This window comes from Aotus nancymaae, unplaced genomic scaffold (genome assembly GCF_030222135.1).
Source record: "Aotus nancymaae isolate 86718 unplaced genomic scaffold, 86718_ANA_hifiasm-v0.15.2.pri h1tg000076l, whole genome shotgun sequence".
Lineage (NCBI taxonomy): Eukaryota > Metazoa > Chordata > Mammalia > Primates > Aotidae > Aotus > Aotus nancymaae.
Window position 1 is genome coordinate 15,972,422 of NW_026988491.1, and position 14,830 is coordinate 15,987,251.

General features: G+C 48.3%; 1 protein-coding gene across 7 annotated transcripts in view; it reads left to right on the plus strand.

The window, feature by feature from the left end:
* The window catches only part of RANGAP1 (Ran GTPase activating protein 1), a 47,494-nt gene that overhangs the window by 16,975 nt on the left and 15,689 nt on the right, over nt 1-14,830 (plus strand). For 4 of the 7 annotated variants that reach the window (XM_012476665.2, XM_064368109.1, XM_064368108.1 and 1 more), the window contains 3 exons: nt 6,179-6,238; nt 9,839-10,018; nt 12,460-12,594. In XM_012476665.2, coding sequence (XP_012332088.1) covers nt 6,179-6,238; nt 9,839-10,018; nt 12,460-12,594 — 375 coding nt within the window. Of the gene's footprint in view, nt 1-3,457; nt 4,250-6,178; nt 6,239-9,838; nt 10,019-12,459; nt 12,595-14,830 lie in introns of those variants that run through there. The other 3 variants (XM_064368107.1, XM_012476666.2, XM_064368106.1) reach the window with 3 other exon arrangements.

Consider the following 14,830-nt stretch of genomic DNA (forward strand, 5'->3'; position numbering starts at 1 on the left):
TGGGAAGAAACCAGCATAAAAAGGCTGAGAATACCCAAAATCAGAATGCTTCTTCCTCTACAGGGGATCACAGTTCCTCATCAACAGGGGAACAAGGCCTGATGGAGAATGAATGTGTTCCATGAACAGAATTAGGCTTCAGAAGGTGGATAATAAGAAACTTCTGTGAGGTAAAAGAACATGTTCTAGCCCAACATAAAGAAACTAAGAACCGGCTGGGCGCGGTGGCTCACGCCTATAATCCCAGCACTTTGGGAGGCCGAGGCGGGTGGATCACGAGGTCAAGAGATCGAGACCATCCTGGTCAACATGGTGAAACCCCGTCTTTACTAAAAATACAAAAATTAGCTGGGCATGGTGGTGTGGCCTGTAGTCCCAGCTACTCGGGAGGCTGAGGCAGGAGAATTGCTTGAACTCAGGAGGCGGAGGTTGCGGTGAGCTGAGATCGTGCTGTTGCACTCCAGCCTGGGTAACAAGAGCGAAACTCTGTCTCAAAAAAAAAAAAACAAAAAAACTAAGAACCTTCAAAAAGGTTTGACAAAATCCTAACGAGAATAGACAGTTTAGAGAGGAATATAAGTGAATTAATGGAACTGAAGAATACAATACGAGAACTCCGTGAAGTATGCGCAGGTTTTAACAGTTGAATTGATTAAGCAGAAGAAAGGATATCAGAGGTCGAAGACCAACTAAATGAAATGAAACGAGAAGACAAGATCAGAGAAGAAAGAGTAAAAAGGAATGAGCAAAGTCTCCAAGAAATATGGGACTATGTGAAAAGACCTAATCTACGTTTGATAGGTGTACCTGAATGTCATGAAGAGAATGAATCCAAGCTGGAAAATACTCTTCAGGAGATTATTCAGGAAAACTTTCTTAACTTAGTAAGGCAGGACAGTACTCAACTCCAGGTAATCCAGAGAACACCACAAAGATATTCCTTAAGTAGAGCAACCCCAAGACACATAATCATTAGATTCACCAGGGTTGAAATAAAGGAGAAAATTCTAAGGGCAGCTAGAGAGAAAGGTCAGGTTACCCACAAAGGGAAGCCTATCAGACTCACAGCAGATCTCTCAGCAGAAACCCTACAAACTAGAAGAGAGTGAGGGTCAATATTCAATATCCTCAAAGAAAAGAATTTTCAACCCAGAATCTCATATCCAGCCAAACTAAGCTTCATAAATGAAGGAAAAATAAATTTTTTTGCAAACAAGCAAGCACTCGGAGATTTCATCACCACCAGGCCTGCTTTACAAGAGCTTCTGAAAGAAGTGTTACACACAGAAAGGAACAACCAGTATCAGTCATCCCAAAAACTTACCAAAAGGTAAAGAGTATCTCCATAATGAAGAATCTATATCAACTAATGGTCAAAATAGCCAGATAGCATTAAATGACAATATTAAACTCACATATCTTATTAATCCTAAATTTAAATGGATTAAATGCCCCAATCAAAGACACAGGTAAGCAAATTGAATAAAAAGTCAAAACCCATCGGTATGCTGTATCCAGATCCATCTCTTTTTTTTTTGAAGAAAAGAAAGAAAAAAAGAATGAAGAAGAGGAAGAAAAAGCAAGAGAAAGAGGGAGAGAGAACGAGAATATTGCTTTATTGCCCAGGCTAGAATGCAGTCTAAAAATGGGAATTGAAAACCTCTTTTATGCCAATAATTGTGCTTAACAATGGAGACAGGAAGGAATAAGGGAAGAAAATAACAAACAAGCAGCCAACTAATATTTCATTTAAAGCTATGAAATGCTATGCAATTATTGAGGAGTGATTTACTTCCAATTATGTAGTCGCTTTTGGAATGGGTGTGATATGGTACTGATAAGAATGTGTGTTTTGTGTATTTGAAGTGGAGAGTTCTATAAATGTTTATTAAGTTTACTTGTTCCGGGTCTGAGTTCAAGTCCTGGATATCCTTGTTAATTTTCTATCTCGTTGATCAGTCTAATATTGACAATGTGATGTTACAGTCTCCCACTATTATTGTGTGGGAGGCTAAGTCTCTTTATAAGTCATTAAGAACTTGTCTTATGTATCTGGGTGCTCCTGTATTGGGTGCATGTATATATAGGATCGTTAGCTCTTCTTGTTGCATTGATCCTTTTACCATTATGTAATGTCCTTCTTTGCCTCTTTTGATCTTTGTTGCTTTAAAGTCTCTTTTATCAGAGGTGAGAATTGTAACTCCTGCTTTTTATTTATCTAGTTATTTTTGCTCTCCGTTTGGTTGGTAAATCTTCCTCCGTCCCTTTGTTTTGAGTCTTTGTGTATCGTTGCATGTGAGATGGGTCTGGATACAGCATACCGATGGGTTTTGGCTTTTTATTCAGTTAATAATATATATGAGTTTAATACTGCCATTTGATGCTAGCTGGATATATTTTTGGAAAGGCTGATACTGGTTGCTCATTTATATGTATAGTGCTTCTTTCAGAAGCTTCTGCAAAGCAGGCCTGGTGATGGTGAAATCTCTAAGTACTTGCTTGTATGCAAAAGATTTTCTTTTTCCTTCGCTTTTGAAGCTCAATTTGGCTGGATATGAAATTCTGGGTTGAAAGTTCTTTTCTTTAAGGATGTTGAATATTGGCCCCCACTCTTTTCTGGCATGTAGGGTTTCTGCTGAGAGATCTGCTGTAAGTCTGATAGGCTTCCCTTTGTGGGTAACCTGACCTTTCTCTCTGGCTGCTCTTAGTATTTTCTCCTTCATTTCAACCCTAATGAATCTGACGATTATGTGCCTTGGGGTTGGTCTTCTTGAGGAATATCTTTGTGGTGTTCTCTGGATTACCTGGAGTTGAATATTGTCCTGTCTTACTAGGTTGGGCAAGTTTTCCTGAATAATCTCCTGAAGAGTATTTTCCAACTTGGATTCATTCTCTTCGTCACATTCAGGTACACCTATCAAATGTAGATTAGGTCTTTTCACATAGTCCCATATTTCTTGGAGACTTTGCTCATTCTTTTTTATCCTTTTTTCTCTAATCTTGACTTCTCGTTTTATTTCGTTAAGTTGGTCTTCAAACTCTGATATCCTTTCTTCTGCTTGATGAATTCGACTGTTAAAACTTGTGCATACTTCGCGAAGTTCTCGTGTTGTGTTTTTCAGCTCCATTAATTCACCTATATTCCTCTCCAAATTGTCTATTCTCGTTAGCATTTCGTCAAACCTTTTTTCAAAGTTCTTAGTTTCTTTGCATTGGGTTAGAACAAGTTCTTTTAATTCACAGAAGTTTCTTATCATCCACCTTCTGAAGCCTACTTCTGTTAATGGAACACTCGTTCTCCATCAGGGCTTGTTCCGTTGCTGATGAGGAACTGTGATCCCCTGTAGAGGGAGAGGCATTCTGATTTTGGGTATTCTCAGCCTGTTTACGCTGGTTTCTTCCCATCATTGTAAATTTATCCACCTGTCGTCTTTGTGATTTCCGACTTTCAAATTAGGTTTCTGAGTGGACGTCCAACTTGTTGATTCCCAGCGCTGAAATCTGAGCAATCCACTGCGCCAGCCAAAACAATGGTGTTAAGATTGATGGTGCTTTTCTGCCCGGGAATCGGCCAAAAGGGGACCCAGCCCCGCTCACTCTGCACCAAGAACTGCTGTGCTGAGGCGCCAGCAAAACCGCCGCACCGGCCACAAGAGTTGCGCTGGCGACCCGTGGGGCTCCTCTGCTGGGAATCTCCTGGTCCATGAGCAACAAAAATTTGTCTGAAAGTGTGGCATCCTCTCGTTCTCTGCACTTTCACTGGAAGCTACAATCCCGAGCTGCTAGTGGTCAGCCATCTTGGATCTCTCTCCAGATCCATCTCATAAACAAGGACACACAAAGACTCAAAGGATTGGAGGAAGACTCACCAATCAAATGGAGAGCAAAAAACAAAACAAAACAAAACAGGAGTTGTAACTTTCATCTCTGACAAAATAGACTTTAATAGTAACAAAGACTAAAAGAAACAAGGACATTACATAATGGTAAAAGGATCAATGCAACAACAGGAGTCAGTGATCATAAATATATATGCACCCAATATAGGAGCACCCAGATACATAAGATTAGTTCTTAATGACTTATGTAGAGACTTGGACTCCCGCACAATAATAGCTGGAGACTTTGACACCACATTGTTAATATTCGACAGATCAACGAGATAGAAAATTAACAGGGACATCCATGATTAGAACTCAGACCTGGAACAAGCAAACTCAGTGAATATTTATACAGTTCTTCACCCCAGGTCCACAGAACATACATTTTCCTCAGTATCACATTACACCTATTTTGAAAGTGACCACATAATTGGAAGTAAATCACTCTTCAGCATTTGCATAGCATTTCACAGACTTAAATGAAATATTGGTTGGCTGTTTGTTTGTTATTTTCTTCCCTTACTCCTTCCTGTCTCTGCTGTTAAGCATAATTATCCGCATAAAAGAGGTTTTCAATACCTATTTTTAGATTGCATTCCAGCCTGGGCAATAGAGCAAGACTCCTGTTCTCTCTCCCCATTTCTCTTTTTCTTTCTTTCTTTCTTTCTTTTTTTTTTTGTGACGGAGTTTCGCTCTTGTTACCCAGGCTGGAGTGCAATGGCGTGATCTCGGCTCACTGCAACCTCCGCCTCCTGGGTTCAGGCAGTTCTCCTGCCTCATCCTCCTGAGTAGCTGGGATTACAGGCACGCGCCACTACGCCCAGCTAATTTTTGTATTTTTAGTAGAGACGGGGTTTCACCGTGTTAACCAGGATGGTCTCGATCTCTTGACCTCGTGATCCACCTGCCTTGGCCTCCCAAAGTGCTGGGATTACAGGCTTGAGCCACCGCGCCCGGCTTCTTTCTTTCTTTTAAAAAAAAAAGAAGAGAAAAGAAAAAAAATAGTTTTCAAATTGGCTTAAATGAGGAGGGAACAACCTGACTGTTTTTTTGACAGTGCAGCTTTTAGCCCTAAAAGAATGTCAAACGGATTCATGTTTGTGTATAATTACAGGTTGCTTGTTAGTCACTATTACCAGAGTCATGGAGTGTTTGTGCCTGCCCCACCCCCACGCCTCAGCTTCCTACCTTGACGTCTGCACCCCACGGGATGGTGTTAGGAGGCGGGGCCCTCGGGTGGGGATGAGGAAGAGCCTCCTGGCTGGGTTGACACCCTCCTGAGAGAGACCTCAGGGTGCTTCCTCGCCCCTTCTGCTGTGTAATGACTTGAGAAGTCCCAACCAGAAAGTCAACCCTCACCAGACACCAACTCTGCAGGTGCCTCCAGAACTGTGGGAAATGAACCTCTGTTGTTTCTCAGTTATCCACGCTGTGGGATTTTCTTATAGCAGCCTGCATGGACTGAGACATCTATCCAGCGAGTTATTATCATTTATTAAAAAAAGAAAAGGCAAGGAGTAGAGAGGTGGGCAAGACCCAGCAGCCTCACGCCAAGGCCAACTTCAGAGATGGTCTGAGGGGTTGAAAAGACACTTGAAAAAAAGTTACTTCCTCAACACTGAATTCTTTTTTATTTTATTTTTTTTGAGACAGAGTCTTACTCTCACCCAGGCTGGAGTGCAGTGGTGAAACCTTGGCTCATTGCAACCTCTGCCTCCCCAGGTTCAAGCAATTCTCCTGCCTCAGCCTCCCCAGTAACTGGAATTACAGACATATGCCACCACATACGGCCAATTTTTGTATTTTTAGTAGCGCTAGGGTTTTGCCATGTTGCCCAGGTTGATCTAGAACTCCTGACCTCAAGTGATCTGCCCGCCTCGGCTTCCCAAAGTGCTGGGATTACAGGCGTGAGCCACCAGCCCTCAACATTGAATTCTGTGTTGTTTATGTTCATGTTTCTCTGTCATCCATAACCATGTCACAAATCCACCTAGAGGGTTGTACAAGTCAGGGATTTTCCTGACACTTCTGTTTTTGTTTCCTTTTTTATTTTTACTCAGAAAATGGTTCGGTTCCAATGCAATTCCTGATACTTCTGAGCCCCATATAACCCTTGGAGGCCTCTTGACTTGAAGATAGGTCCTACCAGCTTCAGCCAGAATAGGTCCTACTTTTCACAAACGAAGCTCAAATTAAGTCTTGCGATGCTCAGGGAGTTCAGGTCCACCAGGATGAGGCTTCACTGTAGGCCTCCAGGGGTCTCTCTCTCGCTAACTCAACTCTTCTTTCTGCCACAGCGCTGCCACTGGAGTGACATGTTCACAGGGAGGCTGCGGTCTGAGATCCCACCAGCCCTGGTAAGCGAACAGGCTGTGCTTCCCCTCCAGGCACAGGGCCCTCTTTGGCAATTCCCAGGGCTTTTCTCACACCTTATTCTTTCTGGAGCCTAAGATAAGCCCTGTGGGTGATTGGGTGATTGAGCTGCTGAAATGGAAGCCCAGCCAGCCCAGCATGCGGCCTGTGTCCTGACAGGAGGGGCAGGTGGGAACACAGGAGCTGGCAGGGGAGGAAACCTGAAGGCGGGGACTCCAGGGAGGCAGGAGAGCTGAAACCACACACTCCTGGGTCCTCCTGAGCTGTGAGGTTTGGCTCACTGTGCATTTCACCCCAACACGGTTGCCTCAGCTTTCCTGGCACCCTCTCCCTGCACCTCACAGTCCTGCTCCTTCGTGACTTCTCTGCACACAGCCCACAAGCCTGTCCCAGTCTTCCTCTGGCTCCTCCCTTTCTCCATGCCACTCAGCTTTGGTTTGCCCCCATCATGGCTGGCTTCCCATTTCTTCACTCCCGGGCTTAGACCGGCTTGCGTCAAGTTCCCAGTCTTTGCGGAACTGTGTGTGTGTGTGTGTGCATGTGCATGGAAGGAAATAGAAAGGGGCCTCACAGAACACAGGAAGACTTCCCTGGCCAAGGGAAGAGGGCAGGTCTGGCTGTCAGCAGCCTCTCAGTATGTCCTCCTAGCATGAGGCTGCACACAGCCGGCCCTGAGGGTGCAGGTTTCTGGTCAGTGATGAGTGTGCACACCGATGTTACTAAGCCCTCAGCCTGGTCACGCCTGGCCTCCTTTTATTTTATTTTATTTTATTTTATTTTATTTATTTATTTATTTATTTTTGAGACAGAGTCTCACTCTGTCGCCGAGGCTGGAGCGCAGTTTTAGCTCACTGGAACCTCAACCTTCCAGGTTCAAGTGATTCTCCTGCCTCAGCCTCCCGAGTAGTTGGGATTACAGGCGTTCACTACCATGCCTGACTAATTTTGTATTTTTAGTAGAGATGGGGTTTTGCCAATGTTGGCTAGGCTGGTCTGGAACTCCTGACTTCAGGTGATCCACCCGCCTCAGCCTCCCAAAGTGCTGGAATCACAGGCATGAGCCACTACACCTGGCCCTTTTTTTTTTTATTTTTAAAGACAGAGTCTCACTATGTTGGCCAGGATGGTCTTGAGCTCCTGGGCTCAAATAGTCCTCCCACATCAGCCTCCCAAGCAACTGGGATTATAGGTGTGTGCCACTGCGCATGGTTTGTGAGACCAGGATTTGGAATGTAGGTTAAGAAAATTCATTTTTGGGTAGGCAAGGTGGCTCACGCCTGTAATCCCAGCACTTTGGGAGGCTGAGGCAGGCGGATTACTTGAGATCAGTAGTTTGAGACCAGCCTGGCCAACATGACAAAACCCCATCTTTACTAAAAATAAAAAATTATCTGGGCATGGTAGTATATGCCTGTAATCCCAGCTACTTGGGAGGCTGAGGCAGGAGAATTGCTTGAACACAGGAGGCGGAGGTTGCAGTGAGCCAGGATCATGCCACTGCACTCCAACCTGGGTGCCAGAGTGAGACTCTCTCAAGGAAAAAACAAATTCGTTTTAGTGATTGTATGTTAAAGAATTTTAAGTCAGGCCAGGCGTGGTGGCCATGCATGCCTGTAATCCTAGCACTTTGGGAGGCTGAGGCAGGCAGATCACCTGAGGTCAGGACTCCAAGACCAGCCTGGCCAACATGGTGAAACTCTGTCTCTACAAAAGTACAAAAATTCGCCGGGTGCAGTGGCTCACGCCTGTAATCCCAGCACTTTGGGAGGCCGAGGCGGGTGGATCATGAGGTCAAGGGATGGAGACTATCCTGGTCAACATGGTGCAACCCCGTCTCTACTAAAAATGCAAAAAATTAGCTGGGCATGGTGGCGCGTGCCTGTAGTCCCAGCTACTCAGGAGGCTGAGGCAGGAGAATTGCCTGAACCCAGGAGGCGGAGGTTGCGGTGAGCCGAGATCGCGCCATTGCACTCCAGCCTGGGTAACAGGAGCGAAACTCCATCTCAAAAAAAAAAGTACAAAAATTAGCCAGACATGATGGTGGGTGCCTGTAATCCCATCTACTCGGGAGGCAGAGTCAGAAGAATCACTTGAACCTGAGAGGCAGAGGTTTCAGTCAGCTGAGATCATGCCACTGCACTCCAGCCTAGGTGAGAGAGAGAAAGGCTCTGTCTCAAAAAAAAAAAAAAAAGAATTTCAAGTCAGAAAAGATGATGAAGAAAACTCTATTTTGCGTACTCACTGTGGAATTCTCGTTGTGCAGATTTTGCCTAAATTTTAGCGTTTAATTTTCCTGAGCTTTCAGGAGGTATCTATTTGGTTTTTGTTTTTTTTACTTGACCCTACAGGAATGAGGAAAGAAAGTATTCTTATCTCTATGTTCCCAGTGATAAAAACAAATCTTAAGAGGGGGATAAGAGAATTTGGGGTCAGAAGATGGCATGAAGTGGAGTAGGCACAGGGTGTTTGAGCAGCTCTGCCTCTTCAGGGCTGGAGGTCAGTTGGGGCCTGACGGCCAGGGGCTAGGCCTTCTGTAGGCCGGGCAACCAGCAGACACGCTGCCTTTTGCTTACTGAGTGGTGGGAGGACGGTAGAAACTGCCTCAGCTGCCATGCCTGTGGCCAGGGCGAGGGCAGAGAGTCTCCCTTCCTCATTCCTGCTGCCATGGACCACCTGCCCAGCCCCATTTCTGCCCCAAGTCTCTGGCAGGGCCTCCTCTTCTCTGACCATTTCTCCTGGGGAGTGAGGGAGTGTAGCTCTCCCCAGCCCAAGAGGTTTCCAGAAGAGCTCCGAATCCGCCTGCCAAAGCTGGTCCCTGGCCGTGGCTTGGAGATGGCCACCTCCATCTGCCAGTCACCATCAGAAACCCCGGAGGCATTTGTGGTTCCTCCCTCCCTCTTCCTGCACATCTAGGGAACCACCAGCTTCTGCATGTCCCCTGCTCCGTGAACAGGCAGCTCCTCTCCTGCACTTGTCACACCAGCAAGCAGGTCCCCTCTCTGTTGCCAGTGTCACTGCCTCACACTCCTGGGTGGGCACTCCAACCTCCCACCTGTCCATGTGCTCTCCTCAGGTCCGGGGATGTTTCTTCCACATCCCTCAGCCACTTCAAAACCTAGTGCTCTCGGGCTGAGGTTCACAGTCCTTGGCCTGGCATTCAAGACTCTTGTCTGATCTGACCCCTCACTTCCCTTCCATCCAAAGCCCACGCCATGGCCTCTTCTAGAGCCCTCCCACAGCTTGCCCCCAGGTTCACAGCCTGCTGCTTTATGCTTATGTCTCTGCTCCTATTTTTTCAGCTGCCTGGAATCTTTTCATGTTGACTAGCTGATTCTCTCCAGACTAAGCTCAAATGCCACTTCTTAGAAGGAGCTTTCCCAGGCCACCCGGTGCATACACACGCCCCACTCTCCATCTGTTAGGAGCCCTTTGCAGGGTTTCTAGTCTTGAGAATACCGAAATGGTTCGTGTCTATGCCAGTTCTCTATTAGCCAGGGTGTCCTCGGAAGGCAGAGCTGGGCCTGGCATGGAGGCAGCACCTGCTGGGTGTCTATGAAACTGACACGAGCTTCCTCTGTGCCCAGATCTCACTGGGGGAAGGACTCATCACAGCTGGGGCCCAGCTGGTGGAACTGGACTTAAGTGACAACGCATTTGGGCCTGACGGCGTGCAAGGCTTTGAGGCCCTGCTCAAGAGCTCAGCCTGTTTCACCCTGCGTGAACTCAAGCTCAACAACTGTGGCATGGGCATTGGTGGTGGCAAGGTGGGTATGGCGGCCCCCTCCCAGCAGAGTCCCCTGCTCCATCCATATCCATCTGACCTGTGTGCCCTGGCCCTTGGCCACCACCATCTGGGATGGTCAGCCCATTGTTTTCAAAAGAGAAAGGCCTCAAAGGCAGCAGCCTATGGCCAGAGGATAGAGGCGTCTATGAGAGTGGGTTGCCAAGCAACCATCCCAACTTCCTGGGTTGGCTTGGCAATGCAGAGGGAGTGCTGCTGCATACCTGCTGGCTCTGCAAAACTCAGGTCTTGGAGCATCCCTACACCCACTGTACCCTCAGAGCAGCTGGCAGAGCCTGGCACACAGGTTGAGGAAGAAGCCTGAAAAGAGTGTCTGCTCATGGAGGAACAGTCACAGCTCACCTTTATTCCTGGACAGGGCCTTGCCCGGGGGCTGTCCCCAGGCAAGGTCAGTGTAGAGCTTCAAGTTGGGCTGGTCAGTGTAGGGTGGAGCTTCTTTCTTCCCAGAACCTGCATCGAGAGTGGCCTGCTCTGTTCTCTTCAGCTCCATCCTGGTGCCTTTAGACCCAGGGTTGGAGAACACTGAATGCCAGGCTGCAACCCCTACACACATTTTCTGACCAAAAGGAGGATAGGGCTGGGGACACGGAACTAACAGCAGTTGGGGACATCTTATTTGAATATGCAGTACCTTAACTTTCCCATCCCCACTGAAAGGGGGCTAGTGCTATCCCCATTTTTCCACATGACTCAGCATAGGCTTAGAGAGGTTGGGTGGGGTGGATTACATAGCTGGTGCTGTGAGGCCCATGGAGCCCAGGCTGAGGAGCTGGAGTGGCCTACCCTGCAGAGGGTGCCTGATGTGAGGGTGAGTAGGGACAGGCTCTGTGCCTGCCTTAGCCAGCCCTCCCCAAAGTCCACTTGGGCAATAAGCTGTCCCTGTGTTAAGATATAAAAATGGGCCAAGTGCAGTGGCTCACACCTGTAATCCCAGCACTTTGTGAGGCCAAGGCAGGTGGATCACCTGAGGTCAGGAGTTTGAGACCAGCCTGGCCAACATGGTAAAATACCATCTCTACTAAAAATACAAAAATTAGCTGGGCATGGTGGTGGGCACCTATAGTCCCACCTACTCGGGAGGCTGAGGCAGGAGAATTGCTTGAACCTGCAAGGCAGAGGTTGCGGTGAGCCGAGATGGCGCCACTGCACTCCAGCTTGGGCAACAAGAGCACTCCAGCCTGGTCTCAAAAAAAAAAAAAAAAATCTAAAAATGTTTGCATCAGCACAGAAAGCAGGTGCCGCCCAACCTAGAATGAGTAGGATATGCTAGGAGAGCCGGAGACTCCAGCCAAATGCTTCGGTTTTCCTTCCATTACTTCCCTTCTCCCACCCAGCAGTGCCTGGAAATTGAGGCTCAGGAGACTTTCCTACTGGCCAGGGCTTGTCTAGCCTGTCCTATACTTGCAGTGGGATGAGTTGGGGAATGAGTTTTGAATCCCAGGGCCAGAGGGCCTCACAGGCAGGCAGACTCACCCTAGAGTTTGACAGATGGTTCTCTGAGCCTCCCTGACCACTGATTTGATTAGGTCTCTGGGTCCTGGCCTTGCTGATCTGTGCCTCTTGGGAGCTCAGACACCATGGTCTGGGTGTCTAACCAAGGCCTGTAGGTCGTTTGGTCCTTTGGAATCTTTTTCTTCTGGGTAGTATGTGTTTAATGCAGTCTGCGCCATGCACCATGAGAATAGGAGGGCCCAGAGGAGTTGGCAGGGCAAGAGGTGTGGCCTTGTGTTTGGGAACTATCCAGACCCAAGTTGGACTCCTGCAGGAGCTAAGGCCCTCCCTACGTGGCCTCCAGGGAATCGGGGAGAATGGGGGTGACCTAGCAGTCAGCTGCTGCTGCTGAGTAGCTTCCTGAGAGGCTGGTCTATGGCAGAAGTTTGATATCTCTACCTTGAGTATATGCATGATCCAGCATCGCCACCATGAAGTCAGGCAGGTGCTGGCCCTTCTGTTCCTCAAGGTCAGCTGTGTGCAGTCTCATGCCAGGAGTTAGGCCAACATACCCACCATGTGCAGCTTTGCTGAGTATTTGCCGGGTGGCCTTGGCTGATTCACCTCTCAGAGCCTCAGCTTCCTCATCTGTAAAGTATGACCAGTCCTGCCTGTCTCCCAGGCTGGTGTTGAGGTTGAAGTGAGAAAGTATGCAAATACCTTGCTGAGGGTGCCCAGGCCCTAGCAGGTGCTCTGCAAACATCAGATGTTCTGCAAACATCACTTCTCTTCTGGTACACTCGCTCGTGATTCTTTTATGTCTTATTGACCATGGGCTCTGATTCCCATCAGTCAGTCTCCGTTTTTCAGTGCTTTGCCTGAATTCGTGGGATGTGGAAGAGCAGTTCAGCGGCAGTGGCTGCCCCGCTAGGGCTCCTGCCCATGACCTGGGCCCCTTGCCTTTTCCCACAGATCCTGGCTGCAGCTCTGACTGAGTGTCACCAGAAATCCAGTGCCCAAGGCAAGCCTCTGGCCCTGAAAGTCTTTATAGCTGGCAGAAACCGTCTGGAGAACGATGGCGCCACTGCTTTGGCAGAAGCTTTTAGGGTGAGTGGTTTCTGTCCATCCTGCGACCGTAGCCCTGAGGTGCACTCGGCACAGTAAGCTGATAGTCCTGGATGTGAATCTCAGGGCAGGCACTCAGCCGAGAGACCTGGCGCGTCACATGCCCTCTTCAAGCCTGTTAGCCCATTCGAAAATGGGCCAGGATTCCTGTCATGCATTTCTGGAATGGTGTGTGACTACTCCCAAAGGTGAGCCAGCAGCAGCCCCCTGTGAGGCTTCGGGCTGCTCTGACCAGGGAGTGTCATCTGCCAGGCCCAGAATTGGTGGAGCAAGATGGCAGGTGCTGTGGCTGATGCCTGCAATCCCAATGCTTCAGGAGGCCAAGGCAGGCAGATCACAAGGTCGAGATCAAGACCATCCTGGCCAACATGGTGAAACCCTGTCTCTACTAAAAATACAAAAATAAGCTGGGCATGATGGTGGGCGCCTGTAGTCTTAGCTACTCAGAAGGCAGAGGCAGGGGCCGGGCGCGGTGGCTCAAGCCTGTAATCCCAGCACTTTGGGAGGCCGAGGCGGGTGGATCACGAGGTCAAGAGATCGAGACCATCCTGGTCAACATGGTGAAACCCCGTCTCTACTAATACAAAAAATTAGCTGGGCACGGTGGTGCGTGCCTGTAATCCCAGCTACTCAGGAGGCTGAGGCAGGAGAATTGCCTGAACCCAGGAGGCGGAGGTTGCGGTGAGCCGAGATCGCGCCATTGCACTCCAGCCTGGGTAACAAGAGCGAAACTCCGTCTCAAAAAAAAAAAAAAAAAAAAAAAAAAAAGAAGGCAGAGGCAGGAAAATTGCTTGAACCCAGGAGTTGGAGGTTGCAATGAGCCAAGATTGTGCCACTGCATTCCAGCCTGGGTGACAGAGCAAGACTGTCTCAAAACAAAACAAAAATACAAAAATTAGCTGGGCATGGTGGCACGTGCCTGTAATCTCTGCTACTCAGGTGGCTGAGGCAGGAGAATGGCTCAAATCAGGGAGTCAGAGGTTGTGGTGAGCCGAGATCTCGCCACTGCATTCCAGCCTAGTGACAGAGCAAAACTCTATCTTGGCAGGGAAAAAGAAAAAAAAGAAGTGGTGGAGCGAGATGGCATGAGTGATGAGTGCTCCCAGCCCCTGGTGTGGGGCACAGAGAAGGAACATACTAGACTTCCCAAGACAGGGAGACAGGCAGGGGCAGCCACAGGGCTTAAGTGCCAGATGAGGTGCTCTTGGGTGACCTTGTCCCTGCTCCTCTTCCACTCTCCTCGTCTCCCCCTCCCCACCTCTCCCCATCTCCCTAGGACATTGTTGAGTGTCCAACCATGAGTGCCAGGAGAAGGTCACACTTGCCCATAACAGCACTGAAAACTTTGGGGTCTGTCTCCCTCTTCTCTTTTTTGTTTTTCTGGGACAGAGTCTCGCTGTGTCACCCATGCTGGAGTGTAGTGGCACAATCTTGGCTCACTGCAACGTCTGCCTCCCAGGTTCAAGCAATTCTCCTGCTTCAGCCTCTCAAGTAGCTGTAATTTTAGAATTACAGGCGCCCACTACCACACCCAACTAATTTTTGGCTTTGTTTTTTTGGTTTTTTTTTTGAGATGGAGTGTGGCTCTGTCGCCAGGCTGGCGTGCAGTGGCGTGATTTCAGCTCACTGCAACCTCCACTTCCTGGGTTCAAGAGATTCTCCTGTCTCAGCCTCCCAAGTAGCTGGGACTATAGGCGCGTGCTACCATGCGTAGCTAGTTTTTTGTATTTTAGTAGAGTTGGGGTTTCACTGTGTTGGCCAGGATAATCTTGATCTCCTGACCTCGTTATCCACCTCGGCCTCTCAAAGTGCTGGGATTACAGGCATAAGCCACTGCTCTTGGCCTAATTTTTATATTTTTGTTAGAGACAGGGTTTTACCATGTTGGACAGGTGGTCTCTAACTCCTGACCTCAAGTGGTCTTCCCACCTGGGCTTCCCAAAGGGCTGGGATTATAGGCGTGAGCCACTGTGCCCAGCCGCTCTTCTCTGAATTTAAATGTTTTTTTCAAAAAACAGTATCCTAGGAGCATTGCTCGTACTGGGCTGGATGGGCACTCTGTCCTGCCTGCCCACAGAGTTTGTCTGTAGACACTCCTTGCCTACTTTAGTGCCAAGTGGACAGCACAGAGATCTGCCTCGTGTCTCCCTGTACCTCTGGCTGCAGGGGAGCTCCTGCTGCCTCCTCAAGAGCTGGAGGGGCCTTGCTGCCATCCTTG